The sequence below is a fragment of the Leptonychotes weddellii genome, chromosome 1 (genome assembly GCF_054177405.1).
Source record: "Leptonychotes weddellii isolate Sample4059 chromosome 1, ASM5417740v2, whole genome shotgun sequence".
Taxonomy (NCBI): Eukaryota; Metazoa; Chordata; class Mammalia; order Carnivora; family Phocidae; genus Leptonychotes; species Leptonychotes weddellii.
The window spans coordinates 2,164,367-2,186,121 of NC_138369.1; the positions used below are offsets into that span (position 1 = coordinate 2,164,367).

The window sequence follows — 21,755 nt, forward strand, 5'->3', positions numbered from 1 at the left end:
GGGCTGGATGGAAGATGAGCTGGCGACACCGCGCCCACCCCCAGGCCCCAGGCCAGCCTCAGCCTCTGTCCGACGGGAGCTCTCACCGTGTTCCTAGCACAAATCCTGATGAAGGTGGCGTCACCAGGTTGGGGACCAAATGCCTCCCTTTAGGGCCGGGCAGCCAGTTGGGAGCCTTTGGTGGGGGGCAGGGGGGCTGGGACTAAGGGAGTCTTGACAGCTGAGGGCACACTGCTGCTGTGAGCACGGGGGTGCGTCTGGGGAGGGGGGCGGCGGGCGGGGGGAGATGGGGGAGGAGAGGAGAGGGAGGCGGGGCGGGCTCCCACCTGTAGGACTGCAGAATATCAATGATGCCGATATGCAGCAGCAGACGCTCCCCTCGGCCGTTCACGGCGGGAATCCCGCCCATCCTGGGGAGAGAGGGGGCGAGCGCCTTCAGCGCCCCACCAGCAGCGCCCCACGACTGCCCTGCCAGGAGCCCCCGCCCACATGCTCCCTGCAGGTGGCGGCGCGGCCGGGACCGGGCCGCTCTCCACTCCTCTTGGGCACTCCACTCGAAGCCGGAGGCGGCCGAAGGGCCCAGCACCCACATGCCCCCATGCACGCCCATGCACACGCTCAGCCCGGGCAGGGCCACCAGGGCTTCTGGGTGCCGTCTGGGGAGTTAGTGGCTTCACTCGGCCCCAGGCCCACCCGTGCCCGGCCCAGCACGGTTAGTGAGGTCACACAAGGCAGCGACTGTCCTCAGGTCACCAACGACCCCAGAGCCGCCAGGCCCAGGCCCCCGCAGGCTCTGCTCACAGCACTCACGGCACTCAGGTGCTGGGCTCACCTGCGCACCCCGCCATCCCCTGCCAGGCCCCGCGCGGACCCTACAAACACCAAGACGGTGGGAGGTCGGGCCAGCCGCACCAGGCCTTTGCGGCTCCCCCGCCTGCCTGGTGGGGGCTGGGCTGCTCCTTCCCTGGCCCCCGCAGCTGCTGGCCTCGTGCGGTGGCCAGGCCAGGGGCAAGCCTCGGCCTCACCAGCTGGCCGTGCACCCAGGACAGCTGCTTCCACCTCTGAGCCCATTTCCCCAGCAGATGAAGGGAGGTCATTACCCACCCCTCCTGCCACCTCCCCCCGCCGTCCTGCTTCCCAACAGGTCAGTGTGTGCTGACAAGAAGTCAATCTCGGGCGCCTGGGTGGCTCAGTTGGTTAAGCGACTGCCTTTAGCTCAGGTCATGATCTTGGAGTCCCTGGATCGAGTCCCGCATCGGGGTCCCTGCTCGGCAGGGAGTCTGCTTCTCCCTCTGACCCTCCCCCTTCTCATGTGCTTTCTCTCTCTCTCATTCTCTCTCTCTCAAATAAACAAATAAAATCTTTAAAAAAAAAAAGTCAATCTCGGCACAGTTCCCACCGGACTGCCTTCCACAAGCACTGGACAATGTCCGGGGACGTCTGTGGTCCTCACGACTGGGGGGTCTCCTGGCATCGAGTGGGTGGGGGCCAGGGATGCTGCTCGGCCCCCCAGGGCCCAGGACGCCCCCACAGAGAACAACCTGGCCCGGTGTCCGCAGTGCAGGGAGGGTGGGAGGGGGCGCCCCATGAGTCTGTCTCCCCACCAAACTTCGAGCCCCCGCGGCAGGACCGGGTCAGCCCGCTGTCTCTGAGCCTAGGACCCCGTCCTCCATCACGGCAGCCTGTTCTCCCGGGGGCTCTGGGCCCGGCACCACCACCACCTTCAGCACCTTTCCGGCTTCGCTGCGGATGGTGGTGCCTGAGCCCGTCTGGGGCTCCAGTGGGGGGAGCGAACACCTGCGTTTCCCACACAGATGGCCAACGGCCTCAATCCGCTGGCAGATTAATCCAGAAGGCCCTGGTCATCACACACGAGCCGGGATTCTGTGTGTCCACCCGTGTGACCCTCGTGGGGTCTGGCGGGCGGGCACTACCCCTCTAGTGCAAACCAGGAAGCGGCCGCAGACGGTCTCCTGCCCTCCTGGCCAAACCCCCAGCCCCGCCTGCCTCACACCTGGCAAGGGGTGCGGGCGGACAAGCCGGAAGCCCCACTGGCCCCATGCCACCTACGTGTCATCCGACTCGATGGCCTCCCCGCGTGCGGCCCCGCCCTGGATGGACTCCATGGCCGTGGAGTAGAGCGCCTTCTGCCCTAGCGGCCGCTTCTCGTCCGCGGTGCTCTGGGCACCCTCGGCCTGCCGCTCGCGCTCCTGCTGGTCGATGTTGTGCACGCCCAGGAGCAGGCTGTAGTCCATGATCTTGAAGCTCTCCAGCACCTGCCGGAGGTGGGGCCGAGAGATCACGCTCTCCGTCCCCCTCCTCACACCCAGCCCGGTGCGCCCCCAAGCTGCGTCTGGGTCTGTGCCCACTCAGTCCCCACAGCCCCACGGGGGCCTGTCCTAACCCCCGTTTCACACGTGGTCAGGAGACCAAGGGGCTGGGGCTGGGACAGGGCATTTCCTTCCTCCCAACAGAGCTCCTGCCTGCCTGGCGACAGCTGGGGAGCCCAGGACCCCTCCTGGCCCCAAGGGCTCTGACACCTGGGCTCAGGGAAGCAGGTCCTGAGAGGTCTGGGGGAGGCCTGGGAGCCAGGGGTGGTGGGCCGAGGGACCAGAGGATGGAGCAGAGAGCTCTGGAAGGCCTGGGATGCCCCTCATCTCCAGAGGAGCAGGCACGATACCCCCCAGGCTGCAGGACACGCCGATAAGATGGGCCGTGGATCTGGGGCTCATGCGGCGCTCGCTTCCTCCAGTGTCCCCGTGTTACAGAGGGGATGACGGAGGCTCAGAGGGATGAGGGCCCCTGGGCCCCTGGGCCCCCCGCACTCGGCCCCGGGCCCTCCTGTGCACGGGGGTCGGCGTGGGCACCACGGCCTCACCAGGCAGTCCCTCTGCAGCGTCTTGACGAGCGCAGAGAAGGTGTCTGCGTCGAGCAGAAGCCCCTCGGGCATGTCCTGGATGAAGTCCAGGTCCTTGTAGGTGGGGATGCTCTTCTCCTTCTCCTTCTTGCTGGCCCGCCGCTTGTACGTGGAGCCCTTGAGGTCGAACTTGAGGTGCATCTTGACGACGCGCGGCAGGATATTGTTCATGACCACCACGCGGATGTTCTTGCCGCCTGACTGCACACAGTACAGCCCGTAGAACTTGGGCAACAGCGTCCTCGGGTTCTGGTTGAGGTTCTGGGGGGCGGGGGAGGGGACAGGGTCAGAGGAGAGTGGCCACTGCGGCCACCACGCTCTGCCCAGGAGCCGCCCTCTGGAAGCCCTCCCTGACCACCTCCCTCCTGGGCCGGCCCTCACTCTGCCCTCCCAGCATCCTGATGTGAGCCGGGATCTGTCTCCCCCGAGACGAGATGCTCCAGGAGGGTCCACGGTGAGGTGTCAGGGCCAGACCAGCTGCCCACCTGCCCGCCCTGGGGTGACATGGGGGCCTGGCCTCCAGACACCGTCCAGGGCAAGGACCAGCAAACTCTGGCTGGAAGGCCAAGTGCAACCACTTGCTTGTTTTCATGCAGCCGGCCGCAAACTAAGAACGGCTTTACGTTATGAAAACGGGGGGAAAAAGCAGAAAACTAGCATCTTGTGACACGTAAGGATTCGTAAAGTTCACATTTCAGTGTCAGTGAGTGAAGGGTCCCTGGCGCTGGGCCACGCCTGCCCTCTCCCTCGAGGCCCGCGGGGGCCTTCCTGCTGCAACAGCAGGGCTGAGCTGGGCAGGGAGAGGCTGCCGACCACCGACCCAGGGGAGCCGGGGGCCCACCCAAGCATCAGGCGCTAGGATGAGACGCCCCAAGTGCAGATGGGTCACGATCCATGCAGAGCTGCCCAGAAATGCCCCGCCCACCCCCGCCAGTGCCAGGTCGGGCTCAGCAGGGCAGGTGGGCACTCAGGTGGAGTCCACCCCCGTCAGTGCCAGCAGCAGGACCCTGGCTGGCTGGGGGACGGAAGTGTGAGGCTCCCGCGTCCACCTCCGCCCAGGAGTCTGTCGTGCCCTTTCAAGTGGTGAGTCACATGGGGAACGGGAAGAGCCCCACACCAGCTGGTGGCCCGGCCCCCCTCCCCCACGCCTGAGTCACCAGCTACCGAGACACGAGCCCACGAGACACGATTTCTGGGATCCGTGACTCAGGGGTGTTGGCGGGGGCAGGGATGGGCAGGGAGGGTGGAGCGGGTGCCCAGCCCCCCAGGCCCCCACGCCCCACCCCGCCCGGGGAAGGCCACTCGGGCCCAGATGGCCATTCCTGCCTGCCGTGTGTGGAGGGCACCACGCGAGGGGCACCCTGAGGGTGAGGTTCAGTGACCCAGCAAGGCTCTCCAGGGCGTGCCGGAGGCGGGGTGGTGCCCGGGGGCTCCTGCCCCTCGAGCCGAGCCCCGGAAGGGGAGGAGCTGGGGGAAAGGGAGGAGCTGGGGGCGGGGAGGACTGCGAGCCCCGGAAGGGGGCGCGCTGCAGGGAAGGGCCCCTCACCATGTAGTAGCCGGGCAGCAGCTTCTGCAGGAACTCGGCCTCCTTGTGCATCACCGTCTTGATGATGAACTCGTCGTCACTGGTGACGTAGAACAGGGAGCCGCTGGCGCCAGGGTTGGACAGCTCGATCAGGGGCTCGTTGCACAGCGAGTACTGGGGGGGCAGTGAGTGGGCAGGTGGGTCGCTGACACCCCACGGGCCCAGCAGCTAGTGGGCAACTCTGGAACAGGTCACTGTCAGCGTCCTTTTACAGATGAAGAAACAGGCTCAGAGAGGGAGACTGCCGTGCCCGAGGCCACACAGCACAGATTCGAACCCGGGCTAACCAGCAGCCTGGGTGCTGATCTCCTAGGGCCCAGTCCCTCTCCTGTTAGTAACAGACTCCCAGCTGTGTTGGGGCCCTGACACATCTGGCCACCGCTCCCTTCCCAACCCCCCCACAGCTAGGTGAGGTCACAACAGTCAACTCTGGCTCCCGAGCCGTCTATAGAAGCTTCTGTCTCCCTAAATAGGTGACAAAAGCTGGTGCCCCTTGAGTTTGTGCCCTTCTCTCCATCCCATGTCTTTCCACCTGGAACGATGATGTGAGAGCTGGAACCCCAATCGCTATACTGGGCCAGAAGGTGACCTTTAGTACGGAGGCCACGCACCAGAACAGCAGAAAGAGGGGGACCTCCGTCTCGGGGGAGCAGCCCCCACCCTGGAACCTGGCACCCCCACCTCTCTTCCCATTGAGCTCTGCTTCACCTCCGTGCTTGCTACCCAGCAGCCCCACACGCCCTCCCCACCGACAGACGGGACCTTCTGTGGACGCAGGGATTTCTATGGGTTTTGTTCACGGAGGGTCCCCAGCACCTCGGACAGTGCCCAGCCTAGCGTGGAAAGCTAGGCCCTGCAGGCTGCTCTCCCCAGGCCTTTTCAGCTAGCAAGCCAGTGAAGTGCTTTTCAGGACTAAGGCTGTCTGCGTTGGGTTTCTGTCCCCTGCAGCCCCCAGAGTCCTGAGCACCACTGGTATACAGCATGGATGAGGCCACAGCATGTCCCCCACTGGACTGAGAGTGCCAGCCCACCACACGGTAACTGCTGAGCAAATGTTTGCTGAATGACCCTGTGGGTTGCTGAAGTGTAACACAGGGGCTGGCAGGTGGCAGGGGAGGGGGAACACAGGTGAGGGGCAGGGATGCCCCCTCTCCCGTGGGTGCCACAAGGGCTGCCCACCCACAGCCACGAGCCACCAATACCCACGGAAACACAGAGGCCCACGCCCAGGCTGCCCGTGCTCTCCCTCCTCACCTCCCGCCTGCTCCTAGGACAGCAGCAAGGGGCGGGCAGGGACCCCGTGGGGGCCGGGGTCCACGGCCTCCAGAGCCCACAGCTACCCCCCCAGCACTACAGCCGAGCCCAGCTAGCAGGAGATGGGGAGAGTGCGGAGAGAAACGAGCGGTGGACGGGGAGTGTGTGGCTTTGTACAAAAGAAGTCTATGAGCAGAGAATGTCCCAGAACCACATGGCTAACAGCAGCTGCCCTCACGTATGGGGTCAGGCCTCACGGGGCCCGGGCTGCCAAGGGAGAAGCAGTGACATGCACAGACCTCCCAGCCGGGTGACCAGCCGCCGGGGTGGGGTCACCGGCAGACAACCCCAGGTGTGCCCCTTCTTCCTCAGAGCCCAGGGGGGCACATGTGGCCTGAGGTCAACTGACTGCAGCCCCCACCCTACCCATGCCCCCCCCCGGAACCCCCCCACTGCCAAGCTGAAGCTAACACAGGACAGCCCAGGGCCCTCACAAACAGGGACAGTGGGCGTGCCCCCACAAAACTCAGGACCAGGGAAGTCTCTGGAGGCCAAGGCGGTGCCCGTGGCCCCCCAGGGACCCCTGGGGAAGAAAGAGGAACCCCGAGGGGGCAGAGCTGACAAGCGGGGACAATCCAGCCGCGTCCGAGTTCCCCAGCCCTGCCACGGGAGGGCCTCTCGGTTCCGGGGGGCCTCGTCACCCCGCCATGGCATCAGGGAGGGTCTTAAGAGGACAGAGGACACCTGCTGAGCACCCACTCGAGGCCGAGACAGGACCTCGGCCATCTCCGTGTGTTCACTCTGGGGCCAGCACACGCCAGCTAACGGGCCTGAGGCCATATCGCCACTGCTTCGGCTAATACCACAGGCGTCCACTCTACCCACGAGACCTAAAATCGAGGTCTCCCCAGGGTTGTTTCCACTCTAGAACCATCAGGCTGTCCTCACTCCGATAAGGTTGCAGGACCCCAGGGAAGGTCAGAGAGGGAAGCCGTGAAGCCCGCCACAGATGCTGTGGTCAGAGGACCTGGCCTTGGCCTTGGCAAGGGGCACCCGGACAACTGGAGAACCCCTGGCCGGAGCGAGAGCTACTTCCCTGTGGAAGGACACGGCCGTGGCTGAGGGCACAGGGCTCCGTGGACCAAGTGGGCGCACGCAGCCGGACCTCCCAGCACACAGGGCAACGAGTCACTGCGGGTGAGAATTAGCAGGACCACGGCCCCAGGGACGGCAGACGGTGGGGGGGTCGGGTGGAATAGATCCGCCAGCTACAGACGTGCTCTCGTGCAAGGGCTAAGCCTTCCCGAATACAAAGTCGCCAAACAGCCACCAGACCACCCGGAAGTGCAGACCGATCCCCGTCTGCCCACGCGCTCTAACTCTCAGGACCCCACTCATGCGCTGTGAGATCAGAGGGTAGGTCTAGGTTTTGATTTTTCTGATTTGAGAGACTAAGACTCCACCAGAGGGGAGAACTGGAGGGGACGCGCTGAGCTGGTCCCCACGACCCACCTCCCCTCGCATGGAGGCGGGACCTGTGATGTGGCAGAGGTGACAGGACAGTCCTCTCGTTCACGCTCCGAGGAAGAGCCCCCGGGCAAGGAACAGGGTCCCGCCAATGACATGGGCTCGGAAGCTGACCGTCCCCCGGGCTGGTCCCCGAGGCTCCGGCCCCAGCCCACTCTCCACCACCACGCTGGGCAAAGAAGCCGGCCGAGTGGCCCCCGAATTCCCGACCCACAGAAACCACGAGGAAGCAGACACACGTGTCTCTGGCAACTTGACCCGCGGCACTAGCCGACCGACCACGGCTCTTACCAAGTAATCATCCGGCCGGATCCCGAAGAGCTCCCGGAAGTAGCGGAAGGCGACGGGGGCGTAGGTCTTGAACCTGAAGTCCTGGAAGTGGTGGGCGGGGGTGAGGTTGCTGCCTTCGCTGTGGAGCAGGGAGGGAGGGAGGCCGGTGAGGGACGGCGACTCTGGGCGCCTCTCCCACTCCCCGCGGCCCCCAGCAGCACAACCTGCCCAGGGCAGCACCCAGCGGCTGAGCTCCCAGGCCGTCCCTCGGTGGGCAACCCCTGGGCTCTCCGGGGCCAAAGGGCGTGGCCGGTCTCGGGCGTGTCCCAACGTCCACTCCCGCCTCTCTGGCAGCTAGGTGTGGTCACGTGACTGCTCAGCCAATGAGCCACGGGCAGGGCAGAAACAACACACGTCATTTCCAGGTCCTGCCCTTAGCGGTCCTGTGCTCCCCTTCTCCTTCCCTCCTGCGGGTGGAACGCAGATGTGATGGCAGGATCCCAGGCAGCCACCTGACAGCACTGGCTGGATGAGCTGCACATGAGGATGGCGGAGCCACCAGAAGGAACATGGGACCCCAACACCAGGGAGCTGCCTCACTGGATTGCCAAGCAGTGCTCTTCACGTGAGAGAAAAAGAAACTTTACGTTTTCTTAAAATTGCTGTTATACTACATCTATCTGATTCGGCAAACAACCAATAGCGTGACTGATACGGGGTAAGACCTCCAAGCCAAGATGGCAGGAGAGGCCTGTGCCATTTCCAGCAGAGAAGGGAACTCGGAGAACAGCAAGGCTGTCGGGCACCCAACAGCAGCTCCGTGGCACAGGGCCTGGCCTACCTGGGGAAGAAGATGCTCTCCACGACGTAGAAGTCTTGCATGAGCACGTCACGCTCTGGCTTGGAGCTCAGATTGCCCACAGTGTAGCCGATACCCAGCTGAATGGCCCCCTTCAGGGTGGAGGAGGTGGTCTGCGGGAAAACCCAGCTGCATCAAGACCCTTGGCCCCCAGGGTGACAGGCAAAAGGAGAAGCCCCCCAGGGCAGGAGGTCGGGGCACATGTCCAGCCTGCAGCTTGACCCTGTCACCCGTCAACATCACAGGGCCCCGGGGTGCCTGTCCAGTACTTGTCACAGACCTGTTGGCCTCTGGTTTGTCACTGAGCTCACACAACCACACAGCAAGGAAGTGGCCTGAGACTCCAACCCCACCTTGTGCAGTCCCCAGGCCTGTTTTCCATCAAGGTTCTAGAAGGTTCCAACTTCTCAAAACTGTCCCGACTCAGCTGGGGTCTGTCTACTGTCAGGATTTTCTTTGGGGGGGGGGGCACATAAATTTGCATAATGACACCCGAACTTCATTTCTGTAACCCCAGGTTCCTTCTACCCACTCTCCCGGTGATTTGCATTGTCACGCTGGGCGGGCGACACCGCTGCTCTGTGCCTCAGTTTCCCCACCCATAGTTGGGCATGGAGATGGCGGTACTGGCCATCCTGGGGCTGCCAGGCATCATATGGCCTAAGCCGCCTGGGCTGAAGCCTGCCCCCGTTTAAGAAGGAGAGGATGGGAGTGACAGCGAATGGGGACGGGGCGTAATTCTGGGCTCAAGGACATATTCTAAAACTGACCGTGGGGATAGCTGGACATACTGTGAACACGCTAGGAACCACCTAACTTGGAAAGGGTGAATTACACGGTGCACCCATGACCTCTCAGCCAGCTGCTACGTTAGGAAGTGCTCCCCGCACAGCGCCTGGCCTGGCCTCATTCGGGCTTCCCATCAGCTCAGCCCCGCTTTCCAAGGGAAGGAAGGAGAACTGCATCTCCCTGTTCCTCCCAGGAGCCAGCAAGGCTGGAGGAGCCGGGGCTCGGCCAGGGGTGCCGGGGACGCCTGTGATGTCCACGACAGGCGTCCAGGACCTCGCTGGGACTGGGGGCCTGCATGGAGGGGCCTGTCCTGAGAGCATCTGCCTCCAGCCAACCACAGACACAGAGCATGCCCGAGCCTGTGGGTGCCCAGGACGGCTGGAAGCCCCACCCCAGCCAGCTAAGGGCAGAAGAGAACCTTCTTGTAGGTGGTTTCGCCAGAGGCGTCCACGCCCCGATGACCCAACTTCTTCCCGTGGCCAGGACCCGGCTGTCCAGTCATCAACGGGGCCTGCAGAGAAAGAAGCAGGAAGCACTGAAAATCAGCAAGGAGGCGCCGCTGGCCCGGAGTTCTCTGGAAATCCTGACCAGACGGGCTGAGTCACAGTGTCGTGACAAGGCACGTGAGGCAGAGGCAGGCTCCAGGGCAGAGCAGGTGGCCTGTCACCCGCAGGGGCCACACGGTCCAACCCTGCACATCCAGAAGGGCCCACACCCTTCTGGCTCCTCGAGGAAAGCAGGGAGGTCGGCACTCACAGCCCTCCTGTGTGCATGGGGAGCAGGACCCTAGTTTCAGGGGCTCCCCTGGCACGGCTGACACTGGGCTGGGTCATGCCCTATGGCCCCCACCCCTCGGCGCAGCCTTCCCCATCATGACAACCACAGATGTCCCCAGACATCACACAGTGTCCCCTCGGGCGGAGTCGCCGGCTGAGACCCCTGGGCTGGAATGACTGTGAACTGAGGGGAGAGGTCCCCCGGCCTGGGTCCTCTATGGGGACAGCCACGGCAGGCGTGACAAACTTGTGTGGGGAAGTGGGGGAAGGGGCCCCGGCTCGAGGCCCAGGCCGGCCAGCAGAGGGAGCTGGTGCCCCTCCCAGGACCAGACTGTCCCTGACATTCAAACATCTCCCGCACACCCGCCACCATCCACAGAGTCCGCGCAGCCCTTCCGGCCTCCAGCTGAGGGTGCTCAGACCAGCCAGACCCACACGGCCTCACTGCCCCACGCAGGGGTCCGGGCCGCCCTCCAATGCCCCACCAGCCCTCGCCCCTGAGCTCGGCTGCCGTGCGTTCTGCACACTGGCCACCAGGGGGCGGGCTCTCCCCAGCAATCAGAAGGCACCACCCCTGCTCCGCACCCCTCGCTGACTCCCCACTGCCGTGTGGCTGGACACCCTCCAGGAAAGCCCTCCCCACAAGGGCCCCACGTGGTGGTGGCATCCAGGGCACACGCACGCCTGGGGCCGGGCGGCCAGCGCAGGCACAGGGACGCCACACCTGGGCTGCTCCTGGAACGCGGGGCTCACAGACACGCCCCCGCAGGCTCCTTTCAGGACCAGGGACAGTGCCGACCCCCACCTGCGCTACCGGAGCGAGCGGGAGGGCAGCCCGGGGCCCACACGGGGCGTGGAGGCGCGGCACGAGGGCCCCCCCCCGGGGAAAGCTCTCTGGAACACGACGGGCAGACATGGGCAGGTGTGTGGGGACCCGGGGTGCTGCACGAAGGTGCTACTCATCACGCACTGGGCACTGCCCTGCGGCAGCATCTGACCCGGTCCCCCTCCTCCTGGGAACTCCCCAGGGACCCACACTTGCCTGGCTTCCGTCCCACCTCTCCGGCCCCTCAGTCTCCTGTCCCTCTGTCCCCCGCTGTGCAGGCCGGGTCCTTGCTCTTCCCACCCGCTCCCCTCCCTGAAACTCAGGATGCTGGCAGGACTGAGGGAGGGGCCCAGGGAGGCACAGTGAGCTGCCCAGAGCCACAGGACACTCACCTCCGTCGGGACCATCTTCTTCTGGGCCAAGCCTGCAGGAGAGAAGGGAGAGGCTTCAGCCTGGAGACGGGGGCAGCCCACCCTGCCTTCGCTGCACGCAGGTGCCTGCGACCTCACTCAGCTCCCTGAGCCCCTACGGAGGGACTTGAAGACCTGGGGTGGGAAGTGGGCAAGGATGCTGACCCACCACTGACCCCAAAGACGTCAGGTCCCCAGCGGCAAACGACTGACTGAATTGACAAAGTGCCGTCTACGCCCGCGGGAGGGAGCAGGGCTTAACCAGGAGATGCTCAGGCCGAGGGGAAATCAGGCAACGCATGGGGTCAGTGGGAAGGGGCCAGGTGCCCGGGGCTGGAGCCACGACTCCCTGGCTCCTGTCCACACAGTCCCCAGGGAGAGCTGCTCACCATGGAAAGAGGCTCACAGTGAGGGAGCAGGTGGTTTTTGTCTCTCAGGATCCTTCCCTCCAATCCCAGCTCCCCATGAGAAGGCCAACCACTGACTGACCTCTCTGAGCCTTAGCATCCTCACCCGGAACGCAGGCTTCTGCTGTGGATTATCTGTCCAATGAGTGTGGACGGCAGACATGCCCTGCCCCCTGCAGAAGACGGGCTTTGCAGGGGTGGGCAAGTCAAGGCCCCCGAGGAGGGGGTGACCCTGGATTCCCAGGGGCCCGGCGTCCTCACGAGGCCCTCACGAGAGGGAGGCAGAGGGTGGGAGTCCCAGAGATGGGCGGACCCCGCGCTGCTGGTGGTGAGGATGGAGGAGGGGCCGCGGGCCAGGAAGAAGCCAGAGCCGGGTCTCCCGGGGGCCCCGGGGGGACCAGCCCTGCCTGCGCCAGGGTTTATAGCCCAGTGAGACCCATTTTAGGCTTGTGACCGCCAGAGTGTGCTAACAAACGTGTGTGGTTTCAGGCGGAGCTGTGGTGCTCCATCACAGATGTAACAAGCCCATACACTGGGGGTCTACCATGCGTCAGGCTGGCGGGAAGACAGGCGAGACCAGGGCAGACACGGCCTTCACCCTCAAGGGCTCACAGTCGGGGTGGGGGCCAGAGAAGGGCCTGCACAGGGGAGTGGGTGCCAGGAGGATGACCTGGGGGAGGGGTCAGGGTCAGGAGGTGGGACCCAGGGAGGTGGGAGCCCTGGAGGGCTGTGGGCAGAGGTGGGCCAACCTGACTCGACTGTTCACAGGCGCCCTCTGGTGGCCGCTGTGGGGAGGACGGACGGGGGAGGGGCAGTGAAGGCCGCAGCCTGGGACGAGGGTGGAGGGGACAGTTCTGGTGGTTCTGGTCCCGGTGGGAGATGATGGGCTGGACCAGGTGGAGGCAGAGAAGGGAGAGGGGTGGGCAGATTCCGGAGAGGTCTGAAGTTAGGACAGGGGCCTAAGACAGCTAGAGGCTCTGCTCACTGGAGGCAAAGTGAAGAAGGGAGTCAAGAATGACTAAGGATCCTGACCGGAACAATCAACAGAGGACAGAGTGGCCTCAGCCGAGATCAGCGACAAGGCAGGAGCAGGTGTGGGGACAGTTGGGTGCAGCGTGGTCGAGCTGAGTGTGAGATGCCCGGGAGCCCCCCGCAAAGAGACCTCCAGGATCAGCTGGACCCCCAAGTCTGGAGCTTAGGGGAGGGCCCGTCTGGAGACAGGACTGTGGGCGTCGTCCTGCCATAGACGGGCGGGGGGGAAGAGTGGACAAGGCTGCCCGGGAAGGGAGCGGCTGGGGAGGGAAGAGGCCCGAGGATCCAGCCTGGGCATCGGGGGAGGCACCACGGGGCCGGGGGAGTGGGAGTCCCAGGTGAGGGTCCGGGTTCCGTCTCAGCCCAGCAGAGGAGGGATCTGCTCCACTTCTAACACCAGATAGGGCCAGAGGCTGGGACTGGGGAGTGACTGCTAATGGGAATGGGGTTTCCTTTAGGGAGATGAGAATGTTCTAGAATCAGTGTGGTCATGTGCACCACATTGTGAATACATGAAAAACTAAATCGTAAGCTTAAAATTGTGAATTATGGTGTACGAATTATACTTATGGAAAAAACGAACCCAAGAGGACTGTGAGCCGTGGGTAAGGCTGGGGTCGGCAGGGTGGGGGACGGGTGTCCTCTTTCAGCCGTAACCACCACTGCCCTGTGCCTCAGCCAGATGCCGGCGATGGTCCAGGCAGGGAAACGGGCTGGGTGGGTGACTGGCCGATGCCAGGGTCATGGCCGCAGGGCCCACCAGAGGACACCCCAGCCAGAGGTCAGAGCCAACACTGGTCACTTGCCCAAGGCCCTAGGCGCCCACCCACAGACGGGTGTGGGTGTGGGACCTCCCAACCTGGGCGCCCTGGCCTCAGGGATGAACCTGGGCCCATCCTGAGGCTTGGCCTGAGCAAGCAGGTATCAGAAGATGCTGGGAAGCTGACATAACATTTGTTGGTTTTACGTCTGGGGTGTGGGGGGAGGAAGAAGAGAGAAGGAAAGAGGCTGGCAGTAGAGTAGACAGAACATTCTAGACTTGGCTTGGGGGCCCCTGGCATTCCCCTTCCTGGCCAGCCTGGGGCCGCTGGGCCCGAAGCCCACCCAACCGTGCCTACCTGTGACCTCTGCAGCCCCCAGCCCTTCACCCTGGGGCTCTCTGCCCGAACAGGCCCAGCCCCGAGGTCCAGGCCTCCCCCCACAAACAGTTCCACCAGCTTCCCAGTTCTCCCAGCTTGTCGGGGGCAGCCTGGCGGCTCCCAGCCCCACTCACCCTGCGTGCTCGGGCCACACCAACACCAGCCTCTGATATGAGGTCCTGCCCGGGTCTGCCCTGCCCTGGGACCCCTCAAGGTCACCTGCTTCGTGCCCAGCGTCCCTGCAACAGCCACACTCCTCCTGCCCAACTCACACGCTGGCTAATAAAAGGGAGAGATGCGTCCTCCCACCTGGAATACCCTGGGCTCCGTGCCAGAAGAGGCCGCAGCATGATGCCCGGGAGCGACCCCCTTGCTCCCTCAAACACCGTGGCCCCGGGCCCTCGAGGGCCTTCATGCATCTTCAAAGGGTGATGGCTGCTCAGGGCGGGTGGGCTGTGGAGGTCCCGTGGCCCTGCCCTATGCTCCCACCAGCCAGACCAGGCCCAAGGAGGCCACGCCACGACGAGCTCCTCCCAGCCCAAGACGTGACCCATTCTCTTCTGAATGAGCCACCCCATTTTTGAGGAAATTAAGTTTTAAAAATAGCCTGGGGAGGGAGAGAGTGTTTCACACTGGGCCAAGACCTGCCCCGGGCGGGGCACAGCTGTGCCAGCCGCTGGGCGGAAGGCAGGGGGTGGCCAGGGCCCAGACCGTTTGGGGTGAGGGGGCCATCCCCTGCCTCCCCTGCTCCCTGACCTCTGAGCTAGCCCCTGCAGCCCACCACTGTGTGACCTCAGGCAAGTCCCTTCACCTCTCTGAGCAGCTTTCCTCTGGTCTGTGCCCCTGTGGGTGACCAAAGCCAGGGCTCCAGAGCTGGGCTCCCCCTCCCTAGCCCACCACCCCGCACCACCATCGGACTGCTGCCCCACCCTGCAGACCCTGTCCTGTCCCTCCGGGCGGCAATGACACCAACATCTGTCCTACCCACGGGAGAGGGCCTCCTCCCTCAGGGCTGGACCTGCCCTTAGCAGGCACCTACCAGTGTTTGTTGACTGACTGACGGATGGACAGACAGACACCCTTTCCTCTCCCCTCTGCACGCATGTGAGCTTCAGCAGGAGCTGCTCCTCCACATTTGTTTGACGTGGAAACTGAGGGAGGACGGGGCTCAGGAAGGACTGTGGGTCCCCAGGACCCAGAGAGGAGCCCTACCATCTGTCTTTCAGCAGAATCAGCCACCGTACCTTTACAATCCGTCCAAAATCTGCCCACTGCCCCCGGCCCTCTCGGCCCATCACCTGGACCAGCACAGTCCCCTCCACCCTGGTCCCTGGTCCCGCCCTCACCCCAGTCCGTTCTTCCCGCAGCGGCCACCAGAGGGCGCCCGTGATCACCCCAGTCAGGTCCCGCCCTGCTCCGCCCATAGCCCTCCAGGACTCCCTCCTCCCTGGGGGGAAAGCCCAAGTCCTCCCTGAGGTCCCCAAGCCCTGCAGGACCTGCCCCTCTCCCCTATCTGCCCTCCCCTCCTCCCTCTCCCCCACTCTGCTCCAGCCACACAGACTTCCTCACTGTTCCTCCAACATGCCAAGCAGGGCCCTGCCCCAGGACCTTTGCACAGGTTGCCCCCCCCCCCCAAACACCACTCCCGAGACACTTGCAGGGTTTGCTAACTTGCTTCATCCAAGACCTGGCTCAAAGGTCACCCCCTCTTAGGTGTCCTCCAACCACTTCGCCCAAAACAGCCCCTCTGAGGTCACTCTCCTCACCTCCTTGGCCTTCTGGGTCTCCCAGGCACTCGGCAGCACCCCGTGCCTCCGTGTTATGTCTCTCCCACTACCGGGAGAGCAGGTCTGCTCAGTCACCCCCTGACAGACACCTTCAGGGCTCTCTGCGTGCAGAGACTCCCCACCGGACACGAGGGGCACGAGGCCTGTCAGCTCCATGCAGGGTGGGGCCCCTGCCCAGAGCAGGACTGCCTGGGGCCCAGGAAGAGCGCCGGCTCCCCGTGACTCAGAGCCAGCAAGAAAGCACTAGGCCATGGCAGACAGGGCCAGCAGCCCCGAGAAGCCAGGAAGTGGTGCTGAGGCCCAGCTGCACACACTTCCCTGATCAGCTGGGATGCTCGGGCTGCCCTGGGCCTCCCGCGGCACAGGTCTCCGGGGCAGAGCCCTGCGGGCAGCCTGCGAAGACACTGGGAACCCCTGGGGGGCAGTGCCAACCCTCAGCCCCGGTCAGCCTTGGCCCGCCAGGACGCTCAGGAGCCGCACCTGCAAATCCTCTCTCCAAACGGGAAGAAAGGCTCCCGTGGCCGAGTGAAGACGGCCGGTTCTCTGCGGCCACGTGACGCTCTGAGCTGCAGAGTGCCGCCGAGGGGACGCCGAGGGGACCGCAGGGCGCGGGCAAGGCTGGCAGCCTCCGATTCCGCCCTCCGGGAACCCTGAGCCCTGGGCTCCGGAGACAGGCGGGCAGTCCCCGGCTGAGATGCGGGACCAGCGTGTGGGAGCCTCTTGGGTTTCGTGCCGCCTGCTGACCACGGCTGTGTGACTGACCCCAGGCGAAGCCGCAGAAGGACTGCCAGCCGAAGCCGAGCCAGGGGCAGAATCGCAAGCGAACACGCAGCCGTTTTCTCAAGCACCCAGCTCTGGGCGGTCTGTGACCAGTACAGGTGACGGAAGCAGGTACCACAGCGACATGTGGAGAGCGTTTCTAGAAGGAACGTAAGGATCTATTACCAGGGACTTCTTCGGGGACGGAGGAAGGAAATAGAGCTTTAACTCCTCTGTCCACCTTAAATTCCTTACTTTCAAAAAAGCACTAAATATATTCAAAGCCTGGATTATTCAATCATACAAATAATGAGGTGCAGACACGCGCTGCCCCAGGGACGGACCCCGAGCCCACGATGCTCAGGGAGGGAACCAGACACAGAAGCCACGCGGGGTGTGAGTCACGTGGGTGACACGCACAGAACAGGCTCATCCGCGGACGGGAAGGGGGCTCGTGGGGGCCGGGGGCTGGGGGGACGGGGAGTGACCACTGAGGGGGACGGGGTTTCCTTTGGGGTGACGGAATGTTCTCCAACTAGACAGTGGTGATGGCGGCACCACATAGCAAATGTAGTAAAACCCCCAGAATCGTGTACTTTAAGAGGGTGGATTTTTTTTTAAGATTTATTTATTTAGTTTAGACAGAGAGAGAAAGAGAGCAAGAGAGCGCATGAGCTGGGGGAGGGGCACAGGGAGAGAGAACCCCAAGTGGACTCTCTGCTGAGCACGGAGCCCCACGTGGGGCTCGATCCCACGTCCCTGAGATCCTGACCTGAGCCAAATCAAGAGTCGGACGCTCAACCGACTGAGCCACCCAGGCGCCCCCAAGAGAGTGAATTTTATGGTATGTGAACACATCTCAAAAACGAATCCCTTTAGCTGCAAAACCACTGCCCAACGATGCGCACCACCCAGAACGTTCTCCAGGCTCCACTCCTTCTGGCAGGCAGTGCTGCCAAGTGAGGGTAAAAGCGGCCCAGGTCACGCCATCCCCCACACGAGGCCAGAGGGGCCAGGCAGCACCTGACTTAACGATCTTATTCCGCGACCACCATTCCACAGGCAGCGAAACGGGGTTGAAGACACCCAGGTCGAAAGTGAAAAAAACCCTATGATCACATCGCAGAATCCAGAAAGGCATTCGACAAAATTCAACACAAATTTCATGTCTGAAAACTATTAGAAACTAGAGAAACAAACAGAAATGGGCTGATGGGGGAGAAGAACTGCTTTGCTTGAAAACAGAATAAAGCGAAAACCCACGGCAAACACGCGACGCTCCCCGCAAGAGGAGTGCAGCCGAGAGCCTCCACTACCGTGGGGACACCGGCCAGTGCACTAAGACAAGAAAAGAGAAGGTTTGCATTTTTCACTCTGAGCCCCCTGGAACAGTGAATGGTGTCAGAGAAGGAATTACAAATTTTCCTTAACAACCAATTTCGCAAAGAATATTCTGTTCCTTCCCTCCCTCCCTCGCTCATTCCAAACTGTGAGCATTGAGCATTTCCTGCTTGCTGGGCCCTGCCGTGAGATGAAATGCTACACATGATGCTTAGTAACAAAAGATTTTAAGCACCCAGAAAAGCACAACATAACATAAAAGACACCAGCAGGTTAAACAGATCTTTTCTTGTTTCTCTCTTCAGTCAGGGGTCAGCAAATGTCTCCCGTGAAGGACCAGTGGAGGCCCGGAGGCAGGGACAGTGACTAGGGTGGAGGGGAGTGACATAAAGGTGGCTCTCACCCAGGGCAGCCCTGCCCCATCTGGGGATGTCTGTGGTTGTCACGCCTGGGGGCCTCCTGGCATGGAGGGGGTGGGGCCCAGGATGCTGCTCGGCCCCCCAGAGTGCTCAGGAGGCCCCCACAGAATGACCTGGCCCTGTGTCCACAGTGCCCAGGACAGACTCCAGAGCCGCCGCAGGGGTGTGCGGTGGGGGGACGAACTCCCGAGCCGCCGCGGGTGTGTGCGGTGGGGGGACGGACTCCGGAGCCGCTGTGGGCGTGTGTGGGATGACAGGGGGGCGGGTAGGATGTGGGTGTCAGTATTTTCTAGGTATTTAAAACATTCCAGGATAAAAAACATATCTAACTGTACTATCCTGTCTACTTTTGCTTTTGCTTGCAGTTCCCCACAGCAAAGAGCTACCGCATGCACACATTCCCAGTGCGGGGCTGGCGTCCTGAAAGCCACATCCAACCTCTAACACTCGCGGAAGCCAACGGTCACTGGACCCACTGTACAGCTGGGGAGACTGAGGCTCAGAGGTCTGGGCCAGTTCAAGGCAGCAGAGCTGCAGGGGGTCCCAGAGACCCCGCAGACTCACTCCGCCCATAAGGGCTGGCTCCCAGGTTGGCTCAACGCAGCCCAAGCTGACCTGTCCTCACGAGCAACCGGAAACTTCCTCGCCAAGCCCTTCTGCGGCTTTCCCGGACCCTCCAGGCCGAGTTGCTGCTCCCGATGGTGCTCCCAAGCACCCGGCCCCATGTCCTGCAGCCATATGGTCACCTGTGTGACCCCCACCACCACCCTGTGTATTGGGCCCAGCATGAGAGCTCCATACTGCTCCCCCTGCATTTGCTGACTTTCGCTCTGCCTCACTGCCCCAGGCACAGACGCTCCTGGCCGTGCGCTCTCCGAGCCGGCACCAGCTCTGCCGAGCTCGCGGCATGCGGTGCAGGCTCTGCACAGGGTCACCCACACCATCACAGGGGCAGACGGAGACTGCTCCTCTTTCGTGGATTCGGACACTGGGGCCCAGACCTAGCACATGAGCGGTCACCCGCCAGTGTCCATCCCCCCGCCCAGCCTGTCGGGTCCTCTGCTGCTCAGGTTCCTTCACGCCGTGGGCCCTGGGCCAGGCACATCTCCTCCCCGCCTCCTCTCTGCTCAGTGGATGCCTTCCCCAGCCCATCCTGGGACCCCAGGGATTCCAGGTCTAGCCTCTCCTGGCAGCTCCCTCTGGAACCCACGCCACGCCACCTTCAGAGCGCTCTTGGCTCCACTGAGAGCTCTGGAGGACAGGCCACTTCCCCGTCTCCCTCAGTGACCCCCATACCAGCTCCCAGGCACAGAGCCGACCTCAGTGCGCATTGCGGAGAAATCCTGGAGGGCTGCGTGGAGGAGGAAGCCTCAGGGGAAGAGCATGGGGAATGGAGCTCTCACATGGTCCCTGACCTGGACATCTGATGAAGGGCTGAATGCGAAGCAAGGCCATGAGCTTCCCACCAGGCCTGTGCTGGGCAATGCCTCTCATCTCTCTTCTTCAGAGAGGGAAACTGAGGCTCAAAGAAGTGGGATTAGGGTATTTTATGTTCAGACAGCAGCCTAACTCACACCGCTGGAAGAACAAAGGTGTGTGTGGAGAGGGATATTTTTTTTAAGATTTTATTTATTCATTTGAGACAGAGAGATAGAGAGAGTGAGCGAGAGCGCTCATGAGCAGAGGGAGGGGCAGAGGCAGAGGCAGAGGGAGAAGCAGGCTCCCCGCTGAGCATGGAGCCTGACACAGGGCTCGATCTCAAACCCTGAGATCACGACCTGAGCCAAAACCAGGAGTCAGACACTTAACTGAGCCACCCAGGCACCTCCCCCCCACTTTAAAAGATTTTATTTGAGAGAGAGAGAGAGATTTGTTAATATAACTCAGGCCAGCCAACTGTGCCCTGCAGACCAAACCCACAGTCTGTTTTATAAATAAAGTTTTATTGACACATAGCCACGCCCACTCATGTATGAATCTCTACCATGGCTTTTGCACTACAATGGCAGAACTGAACACTTACAACGGAGACCATCCGGCTCTTCACAGCAAGCTTGCCAAGCCCTGACCTAACGGAAGAGGTGTGATGAGCTTCAAGTGTGGCTGCACCTGGGGGCCACCTGTCAGTGCTGCTGTCCTCCCAGCACACCCCCTGCCCCCGCAGGTGCCTGATTGTCCCCTATAAAGTCCCAGGGCAGGGCCCTGCAGGTCAGGAGCCTGAGGCCTGGCTCCCCACCCAACCCTGGAGCCAGCAGCACTCTGCCTAGGTGTGGGGGATGGGGGCTCCTCAAGGGGACACCAGGTGGCCATCGCTGGACATGCAAGTGCAGACCTCCACAGGGGAAGGGGCCTGTGGACGAGCCAGATCTGAGGACAGGAGGGCAGGAGGACAGGAGGGCAGGAGCACAGGAGCCCCGCCCCAGCAGGTGCCCGATGGAAGATCATGCGCTGTCTCAGGATCAACGTGTGAGGTTTCTTGGCCCAGTTTTCTTCCCAGATATATTTTTACTCCCCGGAAGCCAGGGCTGGGCTGCAATACTGCACTTGAATTCTAAAATGCCAGGAGCCACTGAGGCAAGCCAGGGCTGCTCAGCTGGAGGCCCCCCTCGGCCCGGGGCTCGTCACTCATGCAGGTGTCTGCCCGTCAGGCTCTAGGCGGACGGTGGGAACCTGGGGCTGGGCGTTCTCTCAACACGGCAGTAATTTCCCAGTGTGGGCCAGCCTACCCAGCAGGGCGTGTCTAGGCTTCCAGAATCCCAGGGGGCCGGATTTGTTTTACATGGAGGCTGAGTGGAGCAGGGCCAGTAAGCTGGCGGAGAGCCAGGCTGGAACCAGGCCCCTGACGCCCGCTGGGCTCTGGGATTACCACAGGGGCCCCTGCACCTTGAGGGTCCCTCTGCGTCAGGCATGGGCTGGCTGCTCAGCTCAAGCTCTCGCTGGTGCTGCATTCCACCCTGTGGGGAGAGGGCCACAACTGCCCCATTCTGCAGATGAGAGAGGGAGGCTCCGAAGCCAAGCGAGCTGCCCGCTGGGGTGGCCAGCCTCCAGGATGGGCTCCGGTGGGCCGGGCCCCCTGGTATCCACATGCTTCTGCAGCAGCTGTGGGTATGACCAATGGGGTACGGCTGAAGTGAGAGCGTGTGAGTTCCGACACAGGTCAGACACTGCCGTGTTCCCTTGCTCTTGGATTGCTCTCTGGGGGACAAGTGGTCACCATGTTGTGAGGACACGTAAGTGGCTTGGGAAACCGAGGACAACTGCCACCAGCCACATGAGGGAGCAGCTCAGGAGCGGCTCCTCCAGCCCGGGTCGAGCCTTCAGATGAGGCAGGAGGCTTGCCTGCACCCTGATCTGAGACCCTGCACTGAAGCCACCCAGCTCAGCCACCCCTGGGTTCCGGACACACAGACACCCTGATCTGAGACCCCAAGCCGCAACCCCCCAGCTCAGCCACCCCCGGGTCCCGGACACACAGACACCCTGATCTGAGACCCTGCACTGAAGCCACCCAGCTCAGCCACCCCCGGGTTCCGGACACACAGACACCCTGAACTGAGACCCCACGCCGCAACCCCCCAGCTCGGCCACCCCTGGGTTCCGGACACACAGACACCCTGAACTGAGACCCCACGCCGCAACCCCCCAGCTCGGCCACCCC

General features: G+C 63.0%; 1 protein-coding gene across 5 annotated transcripts in view; it reads right to left on the reverse strand.

Moving 5' to 3' along the window:
* PIP5K1C (phosphatidylinositol-4-phosphate 5-kinase type 1 gamma) overlaps nucleotides 1–21,755 on the reverse strand; it is a 50,025-nt gene that overhangs the window by 16,790 nt on the left and 11,480 nt on the right. For 4 of the 5 annotated variants that reach the window (XR_014149073.1, XM_081832935.1, XM_081832828.1 and 1 more), the window contains exons 2-9: nucleotides 11,196–11,227; nucleotides 9,620–9,712; nucleotides 8,395–8,525; nucleotides 7,575–7,692; nucleotides 4,464–4,616; nucleotides 2,879–3,178; nucleotides 2,071–2,276; nucleotides 327–410 (exon numbers count right to left, since the gene is read on the reverse strand). Coding sequence is in view for 3 of the 5 variants with exons in the window: in XM_081832935.1 (XP_081689061.1) it covers nucleotides 327–410; nucleotides 2,071–2,276; nucleotides 2,879–3,178; nucleotides 4,464–4,616; nucleotides 7,575–7,692; nucleotides 8,395–8,525; nucleotides 9,620–9,712; nucleotides 11,196–11,227 (1,117 nt within the window). In the remaining 2 variants the exon portion in view is untranslated. Of the gene's footprint in view, nucleotides 1–326; nucleotides 411–2,070; nucleotides 2,277–2,878; nucleotides 3,179–4,463; nucleotides 4,617–7,574; nucleotides 7,693–8,394; nucleotides 8,526–9,619; nucleotides 9,713–11,195; nucleotides 11,228–16,058; nucleotides 16,332–21,755 lie in introns of those variants that run through there. The other variant, XR_014149103.1, reaches the window with a different exon arrangement.